Source organism: Lutzomyia longipalpis, chromosome 1, assembly GCF_024334085.1.
Source record: "Lutzomyia longipalpis isolate SR_M1_2022 chromosome 1, ASM2433408v1".
NCBI lineage: Eukaryota > Metazoa > Arthropoda > Insecta > Diptera > Psychodidae > Lutzomyia > Lutzomyia longipalpis.
Window position 1 is genome coordinate 46,013,434 of NC_074707.1, and position 19,621 is coordinate 46,033,054.

The 19,621-nt window shown below is 38.2% G+C and overlaps 4 protein-coding genes across 7 annotated transcripts; 3 read left to right on the plus strand and 1 right to left on the minus strand.

Moving 5' to 3' along the window:
- Positions 1 to 331: 331 nt before the first annotated feature.
- Positions 332 to 12,391, plus strand: LOC129787811 (lysosomal-trafficking regulator). 4 transcript variants are annotated; one of them, XM_055823604.1, is made up of 9 exons: positions 358 to 559; positions 661 to 831; positions 902 to 3,171; positions 3,250 to 3,557; positions 3,916 to 4,647; positions 5,693 to 8,842; positions 8,908 to 9,116; positions 9,182 to 9,322; positions 9,393 to 12,391. In XM_055823604.1, exons 2-9 carry the CDS (start codon positions 739 to 741, stop codon positions 12,315 to 12,317), a joined length of 9,828 nt encoding a protein of 3,275 aa, XP_055679579.1. In that variant the 5' UTR covers positions 358 to 559; positions 661 to 738; the 3' UTR covers positions 12,318 to 12,391. The 4 variants fall into 4 exon arrangements, with proteins under 4 accessions (XP_055679577.1, XP_055679578.1, XP_055679579.1 ...); XM_055823602.1 differs by having other exon boundaries at positions 332 to 559; positions 664 to 831; positions 902 to 3,557; XM_055823603.1 differs by having other exon boundaries at positions 344 to 559; positions 902 to 3,557.
- Positions 12,392 to 12,677: 286 nt separating this feature from the next.
- On the minus strand, positions 12,678 to 14,154 carry LOC129787828 (serine--tRNA synthetase-like protein Slimp). Its single transcript, XM_055823631.1, has 2 exons — positions 14,037 to 14,154; positions 12,678 to 13,973 (listed from the first exon to the last, which is right to left on the minus strand). Exons 1-2 carry the CDS (start codon positions 14,041 to 14,043, stop codon positions 12,706 to 12,708), a joined length of 1,275 nt encoding a protein of 424 aa, XP_055679606.1. The 5' UTR covers positions 14,044 to 14,154; the 3' UTR covers positions 12,678 to 12,705.
- LOC129787823 (uncharacterized) lies at positions 14,129 to 17,541 on the plus strand. The gene is made up of 6 exons (XM_055823626.1): positions 14,129 to 14,255; positions 14,386 to 14,594; positions 14,666 to 14,873; positions 15,125 to 15,455; positions 16,291 to 16,367; positions 16,431 to 17,541. The coding sequence occupies exons 2-6, from the start codon at positions 14,472 to 14,474 to the stop codon at positions 17,324 to 17,326; spliced, it is 1,635 nt and encodes a 544-aa protein (XP_055679601.1). The 5' UTR covers positions 14,129 to 14,255; positions 14,386 to 14,471; the 3' UTR covers positions 17,327 to 17,541.
- Positions 17,542 to 17,644: 103 nt separating this feature from the next.
- On the plus strand, positions 17,645 to 19,459 carry LOC129794475 (uncharacterized). Its single transcript, XM_055835257.1, has 4 exons — positions 17,645 to 17,770; positions 17,829 to 18,036; positions 18,098 to 18,428; positions 18,490 to 19,459. Exons 1-4 carry the CDS (start codon positions 17,645 to 17,647, stop codon positions 19,457 to 19,459), a joined length of 1,635 nt encoding a protein of 544 aa, XP_055691232.1.
- Positions 19,460 to 19,621: the final 162 nt, after the last annotated feature.

Sequence of the window (19,621 nt, forward strand, 5' to 3'; positions counted from 1 at the left end):
CTTAAAAAAAAACTTTTGGCCAGCATAAAAAACAAAAATCTAGTTTAAAAAACTTTAGCATGTTTTAGGAACAGACTTAGCCAGATAAGATAAAGGGAATTTCACTCTCTTTAAATAATCTAAGTAAAACACATTTTAAAATAAATGTGATAATGATAAGGTTAAAAATCAAATACCGCAAAGAACCAAAAACGTACAAAATGAATAGAAATCGGTCTCAAAGTCTACTTATGGGTCAACTGGGCTGTTCGAATGGGAAACGAAGCCGTGCGAACGACTTCTTCGCTCTCATGCGTATCAGCTGTTTTTATATACAACCGAACGGCTGCTTATGTACAATAGTAGCCCAAGAAGCAGCACAAGTTGTCAAATCCTCGCGTAATCTTCATTCATGAGAAAACACGCAAAACCCTGAGCTGATTTTTCTTCTCTTATTTTTTTTTTTAAATTGTGCAAAAGTCTGTTGGTTGTTGTAAAAATTGCGAAATGCTTTAGAGAAAAGTGCCTCAAACCCGGTGTGGCTTTTTGCTTACAACAATAAAGAAATCCAGTGATTGAGGTGAGTCTCCTCATTCATTGTTTGCTTTCTTATCTCTCATCGTGAAATTTTCCTTATTTATTTTGTTTTTTTTTAATTTAATTTCTTCTGGGAACACGAAGAAGTTCTTTCAAGAGATAGGGGCAAGCTTATGAGTTCGTGATAGAAGCTCTCTGATTTATCATTGGAGCTGTGAAGACATGGCACAGAAAGTGAGTGAGCAGGAAGACAAAAAACTTGTGCAGAATTTGTGGATGACCTACAATAGTCAAAGAACCTCCACCAATGAAGAGGTAAATGTTAATGGGTGTTTTATGTAATTTTATGTTTAAAGAGAAATCAAAAAATTCTTTGTTTTTGCAGACCATTTGGTTGGAATTATTTCTCTTTCACCTACAAAAGTGTTCGGAAGAAACATTCTCGTCCATAAGGGACTTTTTTTCAACCACTGATTATCCCCTTGGGCAAATTTTAGCGAGTATCTTTGTTAATTTTATCAATGGGGATGATGGTGTGGCACAGAGAAATCGCACAGTGGCACTCCAAGTGCTGCAAAAGATGAATTTTGACCAATGTGATGAAATCTTTGCCATATCACTTGTTAGAAAGCTAAAGGTCATGCCATTTGGGCTAACAGACACAGAGTACCTTCTTGAGTTTCCCATTTTTTGCCCAACAATTAATTTGCTGAATTTATCGAGTAAATTTGGGATAATTCACATTGCTGAATGTGCAAAAAATGAAAATTCCTTCTGCCAAAGTTGTCCGAGGAAAAGTCTTAAATTTGAAGAATTTTTAACGGATGAATTTAAATATTTTCGTGATAAAAGAGTTGGGGAGAAAGAAGAATTTTTGGCTGTGTTGCGAGTCTTGCAGAAAATTCTGCAAACTCAAGAAATTGATATAAATAGGAATTATTTATTTACAATGGAATGTCTCGATGTGACTGCCATAGGCATTGGTGGTGGTGATGATTGTGAAAAAGTCACTAATTCTCAACTAATATGGATTGATATTTTATCCATGACACTGCAGAATATCTACTCAAAAGATCTAGCCTTTATGCAGAAGATTTCTCTGAAGAATCTAATTAAATGCCTAATTGGGAAGCATAAGGATTCAGGACGTGATACAGCAACGTTAATTTACTATTCCTACCATCTCTTTACCATTGTTAACAATACGTTTTTCGTGGAGAATGCCAGTGGGGATGAGAAGGAATTCCGGGAATTTATCGTTGAAATTGAATCAAGGCGGGGGCTCCTAATTGAAACCTACCGAACTTTAATGGAAAATAATCCCGAAATGAGTGCGAAGATTGTTAATCTCTGGATTGAGATTTATGTGAATTTCAAAGAAGTAGAAGTGCAGCATATAAAGGAAATGCAAAAGAATCAAGTTCTAGATCTGAAAAAGGATCTATCCCATCATTTTGCAAAGCAACAACCATACAGAAAATTTATTTGCTTCCTTGAATGCCTTCTGCTGCATATTCTGCCTTTTTGTATGACCAAACAAAGGGGGAAGATTCTCACAACGCTCAAGAATATTGGCCTGTGTTGTTGCAACTGTGCTAGGTGGTCTATAAAAATCTTCCTTGATCTCTGCACAGACAACAAGCTAGCTAAGCAAGTTCTGCTTCTCACACGAAAGGCAATTTCGACGATTTACAGAAGTAACTGCCGAATGTGCTTTGAGAAGACTTCTATGCAATTTGCAGACGATGATCTGATCAATAACTACCGTCTAGCCGTTCAGACTATCCCTGAATCCTTCATCTATGCCCATCTAGCTAGTTTGCCTCCATTTCTTCCTTTCTCGCTTCAAAGTAGAATTCTCCTTGACATCCTCTGGCCGATTTTTATCAAAATCTCCAATTCTAAAATTCCTGAAAATCAGGACTTGCGCCAAACTCCTGAAAGAGGCTTGCTCCTTCAGACAATGTCTTCCTACCTTCAGGATCCCGTTCTTATTAGAATTTTCCTTAATACCGAAACTCTCGATCATTTGAAGGGCTCACTCCACGTGCCAAATTCCTTCCCTCACGTCTACAGAATTTTTCAAAATTCCCTTCAGCACCTCTCAAAAATTGAAGATCTCGAAAATGAGACTAAATACCTCCTGGAGAGGATCATTGAAACCTTTGTTGAGAATACAAAATCAACGGCTCAAGTACTTAAACTCTATTTCCGTAAAATTCATCCACACATTGTGTGTGAAAATGAGAATCAAGATGAACTCCTAAAAGGACTTCAATCAAATTCAATCCTCAAAACTCTCACATCAGGGGGATTAACGATAAATGACGTGCTAGATCTAGCTCAAATGCAATGGACAATGGCTCAAAAAATTTCAATCTGTGATTTGGGGAATTTTGAATGGTATTTCCGGGAGAAATTTTTCAATTTGAAAGATATTTTTGCATTAACAAAAATCCTTCTTTCATTCCTTCTAACTTCTGCGCGAACTTCCCAATCAAATTATCAATCCAAAGACTTCCTAAATGAACAAACTGTTGAAACTCTCCCAATTTATGGGAAACTCACTCAGATAAAAGCAAAGAAAGAATTGAGAATTCGTGAAAGTTCCCATGAAGAAACTTCCAAAGATTTCCCAACAATTTTCCCCATAAGGTATGATCTTGAATATGAGAAGATTTCTGCAGAAATTTTACTAAATGAATATTTTGATACATTTGCAAATGAACGAAGCCCCACTGAGTTTTGCATGCAAACACAGCATAATCATGAGGTTAGTGGCAATAGAGAAATTACGGGGATTGTTGTGAAAAATGATACAATGCTCGAGAAGTTCAATAAGTTCTTCCTCAATGGGATTCTGGGTTTTGTCTACCATCCAAATGAGAAGAATCTGGCCAAGAATGAATTGGCTGAGTATGAAAAGAGAATTTTTAACGCATCCACCGAAGCACAGAAACCCAATGAAGTCACAAAGAGGAAAATTTGGGATATTTTTGAAGCAATTTTCGGTACATTTGTCGCGTTAAATTGCGAAAATGGTAAGTTTGTGTTTCTTAAGAAAATTTCTTTGTGGTTTAATGCTTGCTTTGAGATTGAATTACTCCGCTGCACGTTCTTTTTTTTTGCTCTTTTACCTGCCCATACCTTCTTTTTATTACTTTTTAATGAGGGGGAAGCCCTAGAAAATTATCTACTCAATAGTTTTACCTTCTTGCACGCAAATATTCTCTCTTTACACATCACTTTAATTTTAGTTTCTTCACGACGCTCTGAGAAGCATGTTCAGAGTTTATTTTGCAAAGTTCTAGAAATTTTCTTGAATTTTTTGTTAGAAAAAAGAAATTCCTCAATAAAGAGGAAGAATTGTGGATTAATTTAAAAAAATAAATCTTGCAGATTACAAAATGCTACCAGCTCTGTTGGAACTCAAAAAGCTCATTCATCAGCATATAGAAACATGCAGCTCAGTGGAAAGTGCCAAAGCAATTGTGTGTGCCTTAGAGACAATTCTAACGGTTGGGGATGTGTCGTCCCCCCAAAAAATCCTCAATGGCTCAGCAGACACCCTCCTCCTTGAGGAAAGTGAATCCTGCGAAGACTTCACCACCCCCACACAGAGTATTGATTTCGATGTGAATGACGGAGAACGAAGTGATGAAGACACCACAAGTAGCTATATAACAGCCGAAGGGAGTATTTGTGAGAGACCAACAAGCCAAAATGTTGAAGAAAATGTTGAAATTCATGAGAATTTCTGCAAAATTATTCTTGATGTTCTCTTTGAAATCTCAGAGTTGTGCCTAAAATCCCCCACAATATGGGAAGATCAATTAATTGGATTATTTGTGAAGCTAAAGAGTGTCAAGCACATCAATCAGCTCCCAATGTACCTCATCAAGGGCTTCTCCACACTTCTACAGTGCCACGACAACAGACTAATTTACGTACAAAGAGCAATTTTGGATTTAATCACAAATTTGGACACAACAGAGGCACTTTGTGCCTTCCTGAAGCTCTTCATGGGCACAGATCCGCCCGTGGAGTTGCTCCTGCAGAAATTTGCCAAATTGGCAACATCAAGGGATGATATCAACGTTCTCGTTGAGATGAAATTCCCAACAATAAAAGGTAAAGAATTTTCGAGAAATTTTATCTACTTAATTCAAAGGAATCTATTAATTTTTTATTCTTCTCACGAAAATTCGGAAAAGGGTAGAGAAATATCCAAGAAAAGCATGAAAAACTTAACTTTATTTTTCAACTGTGGGAGATTTGAAAAGAAAATAACAGAAAATACATAAGCCACGCCCACATTGTATGTTACTTTTTATTTCAATTTATAAAGCTTATGCGAAAATGTCTGTTTTTTTTTCAAATTAATTGATTTAAGGATTTAAATTCGAATTGATTAAATAAATTTTCTGCATTACTTATTTATTGTTTAAAAGAAAAACCAATGAAGCATATGCTGTTAGTGATTAATTAATGATCGATTTAATGAGCTTAAAATTGTTATTAGAATTTTCGGCAATGAGAAACAATGATTGGAGCACATAAATACCTTTCTTTCTCTTTAATACTTTTTAATATGTAATGCATTATGCTTATGCTTCAGAGATCAATGATAATTTCGACAATCTTTTATACTTTTCAAGCCCAAAAATTGTCAAAGTTTTATGATTTGAATATTCTAGACGTGAAAACTAATAGAGATAGTTCCTCTTTATGCGTAAAGCTTATGCTCCAGAGATCGATGATAATTTCGACAATCTTTTACAGTTTTCAAGCTTAAAATTGTCGAAGTTTTATGATTTTAATATTCTAGATTTGAAAACTTCTAGATAATTCCTCTTAGTGTGTAAAGCAGATGCGTCAGTGCTTAGTGGATGATTTTTTAAAAATCATTTTCAAGCTTGAAATTAAATTTAAAAGAATAGAATATTCTAGACTTGAAACACTTAGCTTTAATGCTTGATCGACGATTTTTTATTTTTTTAAAACTTAATTTTTTGTTTGCTTCAAATGCACAGAGCCTATGCTTTTATGCTTGACAGACAATTTTTATCGTTATAAAGAGGACAAAATGTGATGAAAAATGAATAAACTCCTTCAAAATATTACTTTATTATTTTTTTATACAAAAACAATTCTTCAATATTTCCTTAAATTTCAGATTACATGATAATTGAGACTGAACCACTCACAAATGATCGGATGCAACAGATTCAGATGAGATCCTCAGTGGTTGCTCCATTGGATTCAATCCCATTTTTGCCGTGGAAAATGCTTGGATTCACCGTGAGTTTATGGATAAAATTCAATAATTTCCCGGATCGTGCAGACGAAGGTGTTAAGGAGGCAAAAAGACTAAAACCAATTCAAAATTCAACGCATATCTTTTCAATTGGCTCCCAGAAACTCATGCTGTCCATTCAGATTGACAACGCTGATCCCACACTTTTGCACATTCAACTGATTAGACCCAAAAAATCCCTCGCTAGATCAACAAGCCTCCAGAGTTGTGAGAAGATGAAGGGAAATTACCCATCTGGGATGCAGAGTATGCTACATTTAACAAAGAGCGCCCTCCGGAGTAATTGGAATTTGGCAAATCTCATTAATAGAGATGGAACAACGGACTCTGGGGCATCATACCTGCAGACTTCAATCAACATTCACCTCCCAACGGAACGATGGACTTTTATGACATTCACCGTCATTCCAGGAGATTGTGAGATAGCCCTGGAGATTGCTGTTAATCTCAAAGAGAGATACTTTGCAAGAATCCTTTGTGAGGAAGTACCGAAGGCAATTAAAAATTCAAACATCAGCCTTCTGGCTGTTGGAGACACTCAATTTGCCCAAACAACGTCTTACCAGGGATTGGGGGTGAAAAGACTCAACTACAGCATTACGAATCTCATGGTTTTTAAGGAAGCAATAATGGATACAGCTGCACTGGCGAGTTTTATGAGTCTCGGTCCAAATTGCAATAATCTCATTGCTGGACAAATTGAAAATTCAATTCCAAACTTTGGATTCGTGGCTCCGGCTTTTTTTAGTGATAACATCAACACAATTGAGATTATTCGAACCCTTCGGGAGTATTTACTCTTCTCATTTTCTGCTGAAAATCCTTCCATTGTCATGGAGTACGTGAGTAATGGCAACTTCGGGACACCCTTGGAGGTAACAACTGGGAAGCAAACTTGCAAATCAAGCAGAGTTAATTCATTTTACACGGCTGTGCTGCAAATTGGAGGACTGTCTTCATTGCTCTTCCTCTTTGCGCGTACAGTTGAGCTTACAGACAGTTCACGCCTTCAGGCTGAAGCTCTGAGGATTCTCCTGAATGTAGCTCATTCAAATGTTGAGCTGTATACGGAATTTATTAAAGGAGAATATCTCAATACAATTGGATGTGTTCTGAGAAGTGCCAAATGCTGCAAAGATCTTTACATGTTGCAGGCAGTCATGAATACGGCATTTGATCAACCAATAATGGAGAATGTTGACGGTGCCTTTGTCCTGACTAGCAACAACAGCAGCCTAATTTATCCTGAATTAATAATTTTCATCATAAACAACTACAACGATTGGCACGGAGAAGATGGAGAAGTTCTCGAATTCACCTTGATGATTATCAAATCTCTCACAACTCGATCAACAAAGGACATCAACATGCAGCAATTAATGAATATTGATCTTCTCCCAAGTCTCATAAATTTCTGCAAAGTATTTTTCGTCGGAGCCACCCCACCAATAAATATTACAGCTAAATCAGCAAAGTTAATTGTTGAAATTCTCTCAGCATTCGGTCCAACACCCCCAACAACATCATTCATTGATGAAATTGCGAAGCTTCTACTACTCCTACATGAACCCAGCTACACGTACATCACGCAAGATCGTGCAAACTACTACTACCTCCTGTCGAAGACCACCCCAAGTCCACCGAAATTCAATAAGATCGCCAAAACGGCTGAAAGGATCAAATCCAAATTCCACATTACGAACAAAGGGAACATGTCACCGTACAACCTGCTACGCCGGAGGATGCGTAGTGTCTCCATGGATTGCGTTTATGTTGAAAGTGAGAGTAAATGTGGGGATTTTGATGGGCAAAAGGAAAACTTCCACGAAACATTGAATGAAATTGTTGATTTAGCAAAATCCGACAATCGCATCAACAAATTATCAATGCGCGATGTCAAGAAGTTGGGAAAGAACATGCACATTGAGAAGATTCTTAAAGGGAGGCGATCACTGCAGAAAAGTCGAAGCTACAGCAGGAATTCACTGGAATTCAAGAAAAGTGCTGCAGTTCTCAATCACTTGCAGGTCATTTCGAAAGAATGCGAAGCAACATCGACAGCTGCAGCAACAACAACAACAAGCAAAAATGCAATCAGCATTGCAATTGTTCAGAAGGAATTAGTCAAGTTGATGCAGAGTTTTATCATTATTGCGCCTGATTGTGCAATAAATGAAGTCATTACACACTATGTGACCTTTCAGCTGCTCCTAATTTTAGCCAACAACCCAAATGGTTACGTCAGAGCGGAGGTTGTCGTACTCCTGGCAAATCTATGTGATAGATTGCCACAGGATCGTGTAGTTCAGTACTTTAGAGCAAATTACTTCCATCACATTGCCAATCAAATTTCAATTTATCCGGCAAACTATGCTCTCATGATGTCTTGTCGGAGTTTAGTGATCAACAGTCAATGCTGTGAAGCTTCAAAGCTGAAACAACGTATTGGAATTGTTTTGTTGATTGCAATCCTTCCGCAGTTGATGCACTCCAACAAATATTCTCTGAAGTCATCGCTTCTTCTCATTTGCAATTTGTACGAGAAGAATATCGAGCTGCGATCATTCCTGATTGAATGTGGACTGTTGCCGTCGCTTGTGAAATGTGTCATCAACTTGTACGTCAAGGAAAGTCGTGTTAATTTTACAAAAGGAGTCGCATCGCACATTCTTTTCACATTGTACTACTTGGCAAAGATGTTTCTAACATCACTCGATCAGCGTCAGGTGCAGTACCTGTGGAGTCTGCTGAACTATCTGGATTACACAGAGAAGGAAACGTGCTCTGCATCAGTGAGTCAAGGAGTTAGAAGTACCCAAGCACGAATCCTCAACGGATTGCTAAATGCCTGCCAGCAAAAATATGGCTACGTCAAGATTCTCCGGGAGCGGACAATCAAGTCAATCCGTTCAGCTATCTACCTGCGCAAAACCAAACTAACTCTCACCGAAATGAAAATTCGTTTTCAATACATCATGGAGAGGAGTGTGATGTTCATTCAGAAGAAAGGTATGATTAGAATTAATTCTTATAAGAATCTTTTAGTAAAATAATTGTAAAAACTTTTCTTCCAGACTCCAAATACGAACTTCAGGATGAAGAAAATGAGCTTGTTCGGACAATAATCAAGTTGGGACTTATTGGGAGAATTAAAATAGGATCCATCATTATATGGTCACTGTGTCCTAGTCGTGGAGTTGATCTTCGCTTCTTCATAATACGCTGCCTATCGCATCTGATGAAATCAAAGCACGTGATAACTTTTGGCTTCAACTTATCTCTTGTAAGTTTGTTACTATCAAGCCTGTTTCTGAGCAGCTTCAACAATTTTTTACTTTTCTTCAACAGATCAGGACTTTTGCGAACTACTTCTACGCCGTTGTAAGTGAAATGCCAGGCTTTATCACAACGAATGAGTTTATAATGCTGAGCAAGTTTGTAAAATTCATTGGAGGCTCAAGCAGTGCAACTAATGCTGACATTGAAAAGGTAAAAGACTTCTTAAGAAACAACAAAAAGCTGGAGACACGTACATAACAACATTTTGTTATTCTTACAGGCCACACTGCGAATTGACGAAATCAGCCGGGATATTGATACAATTCACTCAATGGAGATTGAAAGGACAGTCCATGAATTTGAAGCAATAGCCCTATCTTGCGTGGAAACATCCTTGAAGGTTACGCGCCTGTATTCAGAGCTCCAGAATACCGAACGACGAAGTCTTCTAAACCAAATGCGTTGTGAGAAGAAGTCCACATTCAACTGGAAGTATTTTATCAACCAAATGACCCACGAAGGGGCTCCATTCTACAATGAACGCTACTCAACGGTATCCTGGGAGATTGACGATACGGAGGGACCTAGTAGAATGAGGTTGCGGTTCAAGAGATGCAATCTAGGCATTCCTGATCGTTTCCTGCTTTCAGAAGCGAAGGAAAAGTACAAAAATGTCTCACCTACACCACCTCTGCAGTACTTGTTGGAGTCTCTTGAAAGGGAAAAGAATGCTCTATCTGATCAGGTCTTGTACAACTTCCCTGCAGCCTACATTACTGCTGATTCTGAATTTCTCGGAGATTTAGTTGTGACGGAGACAACTGTTAAATTTTTCCCAGATGATGAGAAGAGAGAAATAATTATTGTGGAAATTGCAAATATCCTGGATATCTGGCTAAGGCGATACATGCACCTGAATAAGGGCGTTGAGCTCTTTATGGTTTCCGGACGATCCCTCTTCTTCGTGCTGCGCGAGGTGAATGACAGGAAGATTTTCACAAAGTATTTCTCAGACAAAATCTGTGATTCCTCCAATACAAAGTGGCACTACTTTATGCTGCAACAATGGCGAGATGGGCAACTAACAAATTGGGAATATTTAACGGCACTGAATCAACTTAGTGGGAGATCATATCAGGATTTGATGCAGTATCCGGTGTTTCCGTGGATCCTTTCGGACTATCAGAGCAGCGTTTTGGATCTCACAAATCCAAATATTTACAGGAAATTCGATAAACCCATTGCCATTCAGCATCCTGACTGTGAGGAGCACTTCAAGGAGATGTACGACTACCTATCGCAACCTGGGAACCGGAATGTCTCCCACTTTGCCTACCACTACAGTTCACACTACTCCAATTCAGGCACAGTTCTCAGCTTTTTGATAAGGATTCCCCCTTTTACGGGGATGTTTATCAAGTACCAAGACAATAACTTTGATCTGCCCGATCGAACATTCTTCTCCGTGCGGCATGCATGGCGTCTTGCAAGCAAAGACTCCCAAACTGATGTCAAAGAACTCATTCCGGAATTCTTCACGTTGCCTGAGATGTTTGAGAATAGTGAGGATTTTGACTTTGGCGTTCGTCAATCGGGAGAACGTGTGCATCATGTTACCCTTCCACCGTGGAGTAACAATTCCTCCCGACTGTTTGTCCTCATCCACAGGCAAGCCCTTGAATCGGACTACGTGCGAAGTAAACTCCATTTGTGGATTGATTTAATTTTCGGGTACAAACAATCCGGGAAAGCTGCTGTTGCTGCTACAAATGTCTTCCATTCAGCCACATATCCGGAATTTCCGGAGCCCGCATCGACAGATCCTGTCGATAGATCAGCCTATACGACAATGATAAGGACTTATGGGCAAATGCCGAAGCAAATAATTGCCTTCCCACATCCACCGGCAACGAAAACAGATCAATCCTACGACTACCAAACTTCCTTTGGGACGTACACAGTTAAGGGATTGAAATGGGGCATCTATACGGGATCACCGCAGCTTCCTGTTCCAGAATGCGTTGCAATCTACCAACAATCAGACGTGCAGCTAAGTAGGATTGTCTGCATGGAGACAACGAATGCAGCGTATGGCCTGTCTCAGTGCGAGAACTACATGCAGGGCATTGAAATTGATACCTTCTACTGCATTACGTGGAATCATGAGGATAATATTGTAAGGATTAGATCCATCGGGGAGGACGTATCGTACGCTAAGCCACTCTTTCAGTCCTCCAACTTTGATCCAATTACCACCTGTGGCACCAACGTCAATTCCAATCAACTCTGGTTCGGGCATCAATCGGGGAAGATTGTTGTGTATCAATGCAGTGATTTTATTCCGGAAAAACTCAACAAAACACGCTACATGATGCACTCCCCCCTGGCCAATACCATGTCCTACAATTCAGCATTCAGAGTTTGCAAATCCTCCGGAACATTGGGCAGGAAGATTAATGAGAGCATCAACAGGCAGATACGTGATGTGGGGAGCTTAAAGTGGAAGAAACCAACAACGCTGCTCTTCCACGATGGGCAGGTATCAGGGATAAGTATCTGTGTGGAATTCAAGATTGCCGTTTCCATTGGCATGGATGGGAAGACGGCGATTTGGGACACGAATACTCTTGAATTCATCCGACAGATCTCCCCGCCAAATACTTCAGCGCAAATGCCGATAACACTCACAGCAATTAGTCCAACACTTGGGGACATTGTAACTGTGCACTGCAACGAGAGTGGTACAGAGCAGATCTCTGATGAGGAAATTGAGGTCGATGAGGAGAGCTACGAAGTCACAGAATCCAACATTGATGACTTTGTGAAGATCTCCATGAATTTAACTGGGAAGACCCTGATGAGGATCCACACAATCAATGCTAGCTACGTCAGTCATGTAACGTTGAATGAGAACATTCTATCTGTTTGCTACAGCAACGTCAAGGAGGGATCGGGGATCAATGTGATAGCAACTGGCCTAGAACGGGGTATTGTGAAGCTCTGGTCGAGTTGGGATTTAAATTTAATCCGCGAAATTGATACACAAATGACCGATGTTGTGGATATTTCCTACTCAACATATCAACACCTAATCATCCTAACACGTGATAACATCATCCAAGTCTGGCAATCACCGTGTCTTCTGGGGAATGCCCCCAAATTCCCACAAAGTATTTTTCGCAATAGCCAGTGGAGAATTTTGTAAATAACAAACTAATTTTCCCTCTTTATTTTTTGAATAGCTAGGAAACTAAATAAAACACAATATTTGAACAAAAATGGATTTTTGAATAAAGAATGTTAATATATTTTTTAGAAAGAAAAAATGTCTTTTATTTTACTTTTCTGGGATTTATTTTCGAGAATTTTTCATTGGGAAATTTTCTTTGTTGTTTCCTCTTTCATTTGCAACTGATTTCATCAAAATCGGTTGGCTAGAAGTCGAGTAAAATGTTATTTTGTGTTAAAAACTTGCTTAGCAAGAAGCTGTGAGAAAATTCAAAATGGCGGATAGTTAGTTGACTTTAGACTTATAATACTTTTCAATTCCTTAATAAAAATTCCATTTTTTACTACAAAAAATCTCTTTTATTCTACTTTAGAATCCTTAACAATTCCTTAATCTTATCTTTATGCTTATCCATTAAAATTATGCTCAATTGCGATGTATCCACGAAGGTGGCAGTAACAATGTTGGGGAAATGCGTTTCCTTCCCGGATTTGTAGTTAAAGAGTAATCTCTTACTCAAATAATCCCCATGGAAGCTCACGCTGGCGACTTCCTTGTAATCCCCATTGGTGGTGGATAACATTTCAAGGGAAAGTCTCATCATTTCGGATGAATCTAATTTTTCCGGAGAAGCATAAATCATGCGAAAATGCTGCTCGAACTTCCCATAAATTTCCTGAAGATCCGCAGTGAGCTCATCAAATTTCTCTTCAGCTTCCTTTACAGTGGACGTGGCACAGAAGGCTTGTACGGAATTTCCTTGACTCCTGGAATCCCCTGCGCGGGAGTAGGTTCTTCCATTGGCAACCAAGGAGAGGGGTAATTGTGTGGAGAAAATTGATAATCTTGTGATGTAGCTCAAGAAGCTCATCATTGATCCACCTCCGGAGAGGTGTAGAAGATTAATCTTGCTCTCAGCATCATCTTCGAGGACACGAAAAAGCCTCCCCTTATCTACACCAGCTGCCTCCACAATGACTGATCGTACAAAGTCCGGATTAGCGAAGTAGACAAATCCCTTCTTTGCCAGGAATTTTTGGCAATAAATTGGGAACATAAATTCAAATCTCGCCAAATCTCCGCGGGAATACAAGCAGTGATCATCAACTGTACTGACCATGCTGTGACATTGATCTTCCGCAGCTGGAACTTCATCCTTTACTGGGCTATCAAAGATTATCCCTTCCTGCGTACGAGGATGAATTCCATTGGGAATTTCGAGGAATTTATTAATAAATTCCTCTTCAAAATTGTACGAGTTCTCCTTGAGATCTTTCAATGTATTCCTCAGGGCTTTTCCTTCGGCTTTTAGTCTTTCAATTTCTTCCTCCCTAAGTGCCTGATTCTTTAGACTCTCCGCAATATCAATCCTCTTCCTCTCCAGGGTGCTTTTCTCCTCCTGGAGCTTTCTGTACTTATCCCATTGCTCATAGAGTTTAGTGAGATTTATTTGAGACTTACGTTTTGCTAGATTCTCCTGAAGTCCCTTCCTATCCCCGAGGATGCCCTTGAAGTCCAAATAGGGATGAACTGAAGCATATTCTTCCCTGGCTTTATCACCCGTAAGGTAAAGTGCTGAATATTTTCGCAATTGCTGCCAAGAATAAATGTTGATTCGCTTCAAAAGCATTGCTGGAATATTGCAAAATAACTCAATTAAATATTTCTTTATTTTATTTGAATTTATTAACTTACCTCTCATTGATAAATCTCCCTAAATTTCACTGAATCCGGAAGGAAGTGTATGATATTCCTTTTTATAAGAAAGTTTGGTTATGTTTTTGTTTACACCAATTTGACAAAAATTCGCGACAGCCGGGTTTTTATCACGCTTTATCAGATTTTTTTTTCTTATCAATAAATTCCACCTCAATTGCGCCTGCAAGTCTACATAAATACCGCATAAATAGCAAGGTATGTTTATCAGCTTTATATCCTTTTTTATCAGAAGCATTAAATAGTGAGATTTTTTGCATAAAATTCATAAAATAAATTAAGGTGTCTCAAAGTTCCCAAAACATATGTTAATTAATCTTTCTTACAGGTGCTGAACTCTAGCAGGTACTACTAAAGATCAACATAATCAGTCGTCTAGATAGAGTCTACCAGTGAGGGTTAAAAGCAACAGCAATGAGTTCTTCAAACAACCACATTCTCTACGGGGGCCCTGACCCAGACATAACAGATGGTGAAAAATCTCTCGGAGAGCTCGTCTTGAACCGCTGTGCCCTCTACAGCGACCAAATAGCCTTGGTAATGGACTCTACCTCTTGAGTAATTGACAGAGTATGAGGTAATCCACGTATTAAATTAAATTTGCACAGATTGATGGCGTCACAGCGGAAGAGCTAAAGTACAGCCAGCTTCGGCAGAGGAGTATTCAATATGCCAGGATTATGCAGGAAGAGGGTCTCAAGGCAGGTGACGTGATTGGGATTTGCAGTGAGAATCGCTTGGATTTTCCCTGCGTCCTCTTTGGTGCCTTCTGCCTCGGGATCACCGTTGCCCCACTCAATTTAACATATTCCGACAGTGAGTAAACATAAGCATTATTACCTCATTAGCAAACAAATTTCCCTATCAATTCATACCATGTTCAGTTCACCTGCGATAACGTCCAGCCAATTAATACCACCCCCCCCCCTATGCTACCACCTATTGACTTTTGAAACACAATTTTATTTATCTCTTATCAATTGAACAACGATAATAACTAGTTGAGAGATATCAGCAAAAAAGGCAATTCAATTGATTAAAACAAGAACCCCCGCAATCCTTTCCAGGTGAACTTCATCATTCCCTGAATCTATCAAAGCCAAAATATATTTTTGCATCACCATATGTGATTGAAAAGGTCGCACATGTGGTCAAGAAGAATGCCTTTGTGCGGAAAGTTGTGGTTTTTGGGGAGGATAATTTCTCCCTGAAGGGTATTCAGTGCAGCAAGGATTTCCTCGAAAGTAGACGCTACCCCGATGGCCTGCCCTTTTATGCAAAACCCATCAATATTAAGGACACTGTTGCCCTCATTTTGTGCTCCAGTGGAACCACTGGACTACCAAAAGGTGTTCAGCTAACACAGTATAACATCCTCGTGGCAATTGCTCATATTGGGTAAGTAAAAAATATTCAATTAATTTTAAAGGAGTCTATTCACTTTTGTACTTTTCGTGGAAGAATTTAAAGAATATTTTTTTAAATCTTGCTAAGAATCACGAAACATTCAAGAAAAGCCAGACAATCGACCTTTGTAATTAGCTGATGAGAAAATAGAAAAAAAAAACAATTTGCATTAAAAATAGGCGAAAGCCACGCCCCCATTGTATGTAAATTATTTTTTTATCAAATACATGCAATACGTAATTTGATGGAAAATGATCGATTAATTGGACAAGAATTCTATATAAATTTAAAGGAAAATTATGGCTAAAATGGAGAGTATTCTTCTTGTATTTTCCATTATAATATTTTTATAATAAAAAGTGAATGAACTCCTTTTATTTATTCTTAAACTCTTAAATTCTCAAAATATTAAAGAATTTTTGCGATTTATGAGCGTTTTGGGGTAATTTTCCACACCACTTCCCCTTAATTTATACTTTATTACTTTACAAGTTAATTAATTTTTTTAATGCTCAAAGTCTTTAATTAGTTGTTGTGTATGGCGCAAGAAAATTTAAAAATAATAACTATTATTTTTTTAAAGCTTTAAGAAGTAATAAAACAAAAATTTAAATGGCATAAAATATTAAAATAGAAAAAGAAAAATTATAAAGTCCTAAAAGTAACCTTTAAACCAACAGAAAGATCAGAAAAACATTTTAAATTTTCTCTTTAAACTACAAAAATTTTTAAAATTATTTTTCCTTCAATTTTTGTAGAATTAAATAAGTAAGAAAAATATCCTTTAAAAAGTTCTAATCCTATTTAAATTTCCTTCATTCTATAGACTGGGAGTCTTTTCAATTGATATGCCCAGGAAAGATATGGTGATCCTTGGAATAATTCCTTGGTTCCATGCCTTTGGTAAGCTCCTACCTTCATCTTTTTTTTAACGTTTTAACCACTCCTAAATTTTTCCGTAAATAGGTTGCCTAACCCTCTGCGGAATGTCTTTATCCGGCATTCGGATGGTTTTGCTGCCAAAGTTTGAGGAATTCCTCTTTTTGAGCTGCATTGAGAACTACAAAGTCACCCAAATGTTCCTTGTACCCCCACTAATGGTTTTCCTGGCGAAACATCCACTTGTTGACACATACGACATGTCAACTGTTGAGGAAATTATCTGCGGAGCTGCACCACTTAGCAAAGAGATTGAAGAGGCAGTGTCAAAGAGAATTGGAGTTGTTGTCAAGCAGGGATATGGAATGAGTGAAATGACTTTGAGCACATTGTTACAGACTAACCTCCGAAAACCAGGGAGTGTTGGGAATCTTCGTCCTGGGATGTGGGGGAAGGTAATTGATCCGGAAAATGGAAAGATCCTGGGGCCAAATCAACCAGGAGAGCTTTGTTTCAAGGGATCCCAAAACATGAAGGGCTACATTGGAAATGATCGAGCCACTAAAGAGACTATTGATGCCGACGGATGGCTGCATACGGGGGATATTGGCTATTTTGACGATGATGAGCAATTCTTCATTGTTGATCGTCTGAAGGAGTTGATCAAGTATAAAGGCTACCAAGTACCACCGGCTGAAATTGAGGCTCTACTCCTGACCCACCCTAAAATACGCGATGCAGCCGTTGTGGGACTTCCCGATGAGGCTGCTGGTGAACTTCCCTTTGCTTTTGTCGTCAAACAACCCGATGTTGATCTCACTGATGCCGAAGTCATTGACTTTGTGGCAAAGAAGGCATCACCGGCTAAACGATTGCACGGTGGGGTTAAATTCCTCGAAGAAATCCCCAAAAATCCCAGCGGAAAAATTCTTCGTCGTGAATTAAGAGGCAAACTTAAACAAATGTTTAAGTCTAAATTGTAAAAAAGATGTCAGGAAGGAATTTTACTTTGGACTAAACTTCCGTTTTTACTGTCTAAAATTGAATGTTGTGAAGAAAAGTATATAAAATTCACAAAGATATACTCAAAGAAATTTTTAAACACAAAAGTACTTAAAGGTTTTTAGTGGCCAAACTTTTTTTCAGGGAAATATAAAAATAAATTCTTTTTAAATATATAAGTTGAAGGCAAGAAAAATTTTATTGTTCTCTGTCTGTGAGTCTATATAAACCCGTAACCAGTAAGACATTAAACTTATTTGTCAAGTGAATGTTGTAAGATAGAGTTCTGTGTCTCCAAAATGGATATTAATGAGAAAAATATAATTTTTGGTGGTGAACAAAAAACAGATTTGGTTAAATTTTTTGGTTCTCTCGGAAATTATTTGTTGTATGAACTTAGCAGGAATAAGGATAAAGTTGCAATTGTAAGTGAACGGGTTTACTCTTGGTTTTGGTTGTTCTTGACGCCTAATTTGTGTGCAGATTGAAGGTGAAACTGGGAAGGAAATAACGTACGGAGAAATTAAGGAGAAAGCCCTCAATTTAGCCAAGTTTTTCAGTGAAAATGGAGTTAAATCAGGAGATGTGATTGGAATTTGCAGTGAAAACTGCAATGAATTTATCTTTACAGTGTATGGAGCTATTTTTGCAGGTGTTACAGTAGCACCTATTAATTTTTCCTACACGGAAGGTCAGTTTGTTCTCGTTTTTTTTTGTGAACTGTTATAAAAACTTTTATTTGCTTTCTTCAGATGAATTTAAACACGCTTTTCAGCTGATAAAGCCTAAAGTTGTTTTCGCAACACGATTTAATATTAAAAAGATCATCAACATCGTCAAAGAATGTCCTTCAATTGAGATGATCATTCAGTACGGATGGCCAGTAGGCTTAAAAGAAATCTCATATTTTTATGAAATTAATCGCAATCAAAGGAAAGATTTAAAATCAAATGAAGAATTTGTAAATCCTTCTGAGAATTTAGACCGAAATGCCGTGATTGTCTTGTCCTCAGGAACAACAGGATTACCAAAAGGAGTTCAAATAACTGAGAGAAACTTTTTGGGATTATTTACTCAAAATATGTAAGAAGCTTTAAGCGTAAAGAAAACCAAAGACAGACTAAAACTATTCTCAATCTTTCAGTGATGGAAAAGCACTAAACGGCAACGATGAATGTGTAATGTCCTGCCTTCCTTGGTTCCACATTTACGGTCTTATAGGAATCATATCTACTGCTACCTTAAGAATTGTCCTCGTTTACCTTCCTAGGTTTGAAGATCACATTTTTCTCAGTTGCATCGAGAAGTATAACGTCAAAAGCACATTCCTAGTTCCACCTTTGATGGTTTTTCTAGCCAAGCATCCGTTAGTTGATAAATATAACCTGAGTAGTTTGTATGAAGTACACTGTGGAGCTGCACCGCTTAGCAAAAAAGTCGAAGATGCAGTAATGGCTAGGATACCAAATGTAAAAATAATCAGACAAGGATATGGTTTATCCGAAACAACGGCCGGTGTATTAATAATGCCTAAAGACAGATACAAAACAGGTAGCGTTGGAACTGTCGTTATCGGGACTTACTGCAAAGTTGTTGATCCTGAAACAGGGGAGATCCTGGGGCCAAATCAATCAGGAGAACTCTGCTTCAAAGGACCTCAAATTATGCGAGGATACATTGGGAATGATGCTGCAACAAAGGATACAATGGACAAGGACGGTTGGCTCCATACAGGAGACGTTGGATACTACGACGAAGATAAATTCTTCTTCATTGTTGATCGTTTAAAGGAACTCATCAAATACAAAGGCTTCCAAGTTCCTCCTGCTGAGTTAGAAGCTCTCCTTGTGGCTCATCCAAAAGTCCTTGATGCTGCTGTTATAGGACTTCCAGATGATGCTGCTGGAGAACTTCCTCTGGCTTTTGTTGTCAAAAAACCCAACACGGATGTTACAGAGAAGGAAATTAAGGACTACATCGCCAGCAAAGTGACCAACTACAAACAACTACGCGGTGGTGTACGCTTCATTGATGAAATACCAAAGAATCCAAGTGGGAAAATTCTACGAAGGGAATTAAGGGACAAACTAAACCAAACCAGATCCAAATTGTAAAATCAGACGCGAATAAAGCTACCTAAAGTTTAGATAACTAGCTTAGCTTAAATTTTTCGACATATTAAAGCGTTAAAGCCAAGATCTATCTGAAAAAGGCCAGGATTGCCTACATATAGTATATTACCTAGGTTTAATAACGAAAAAATAATCAATAATGAT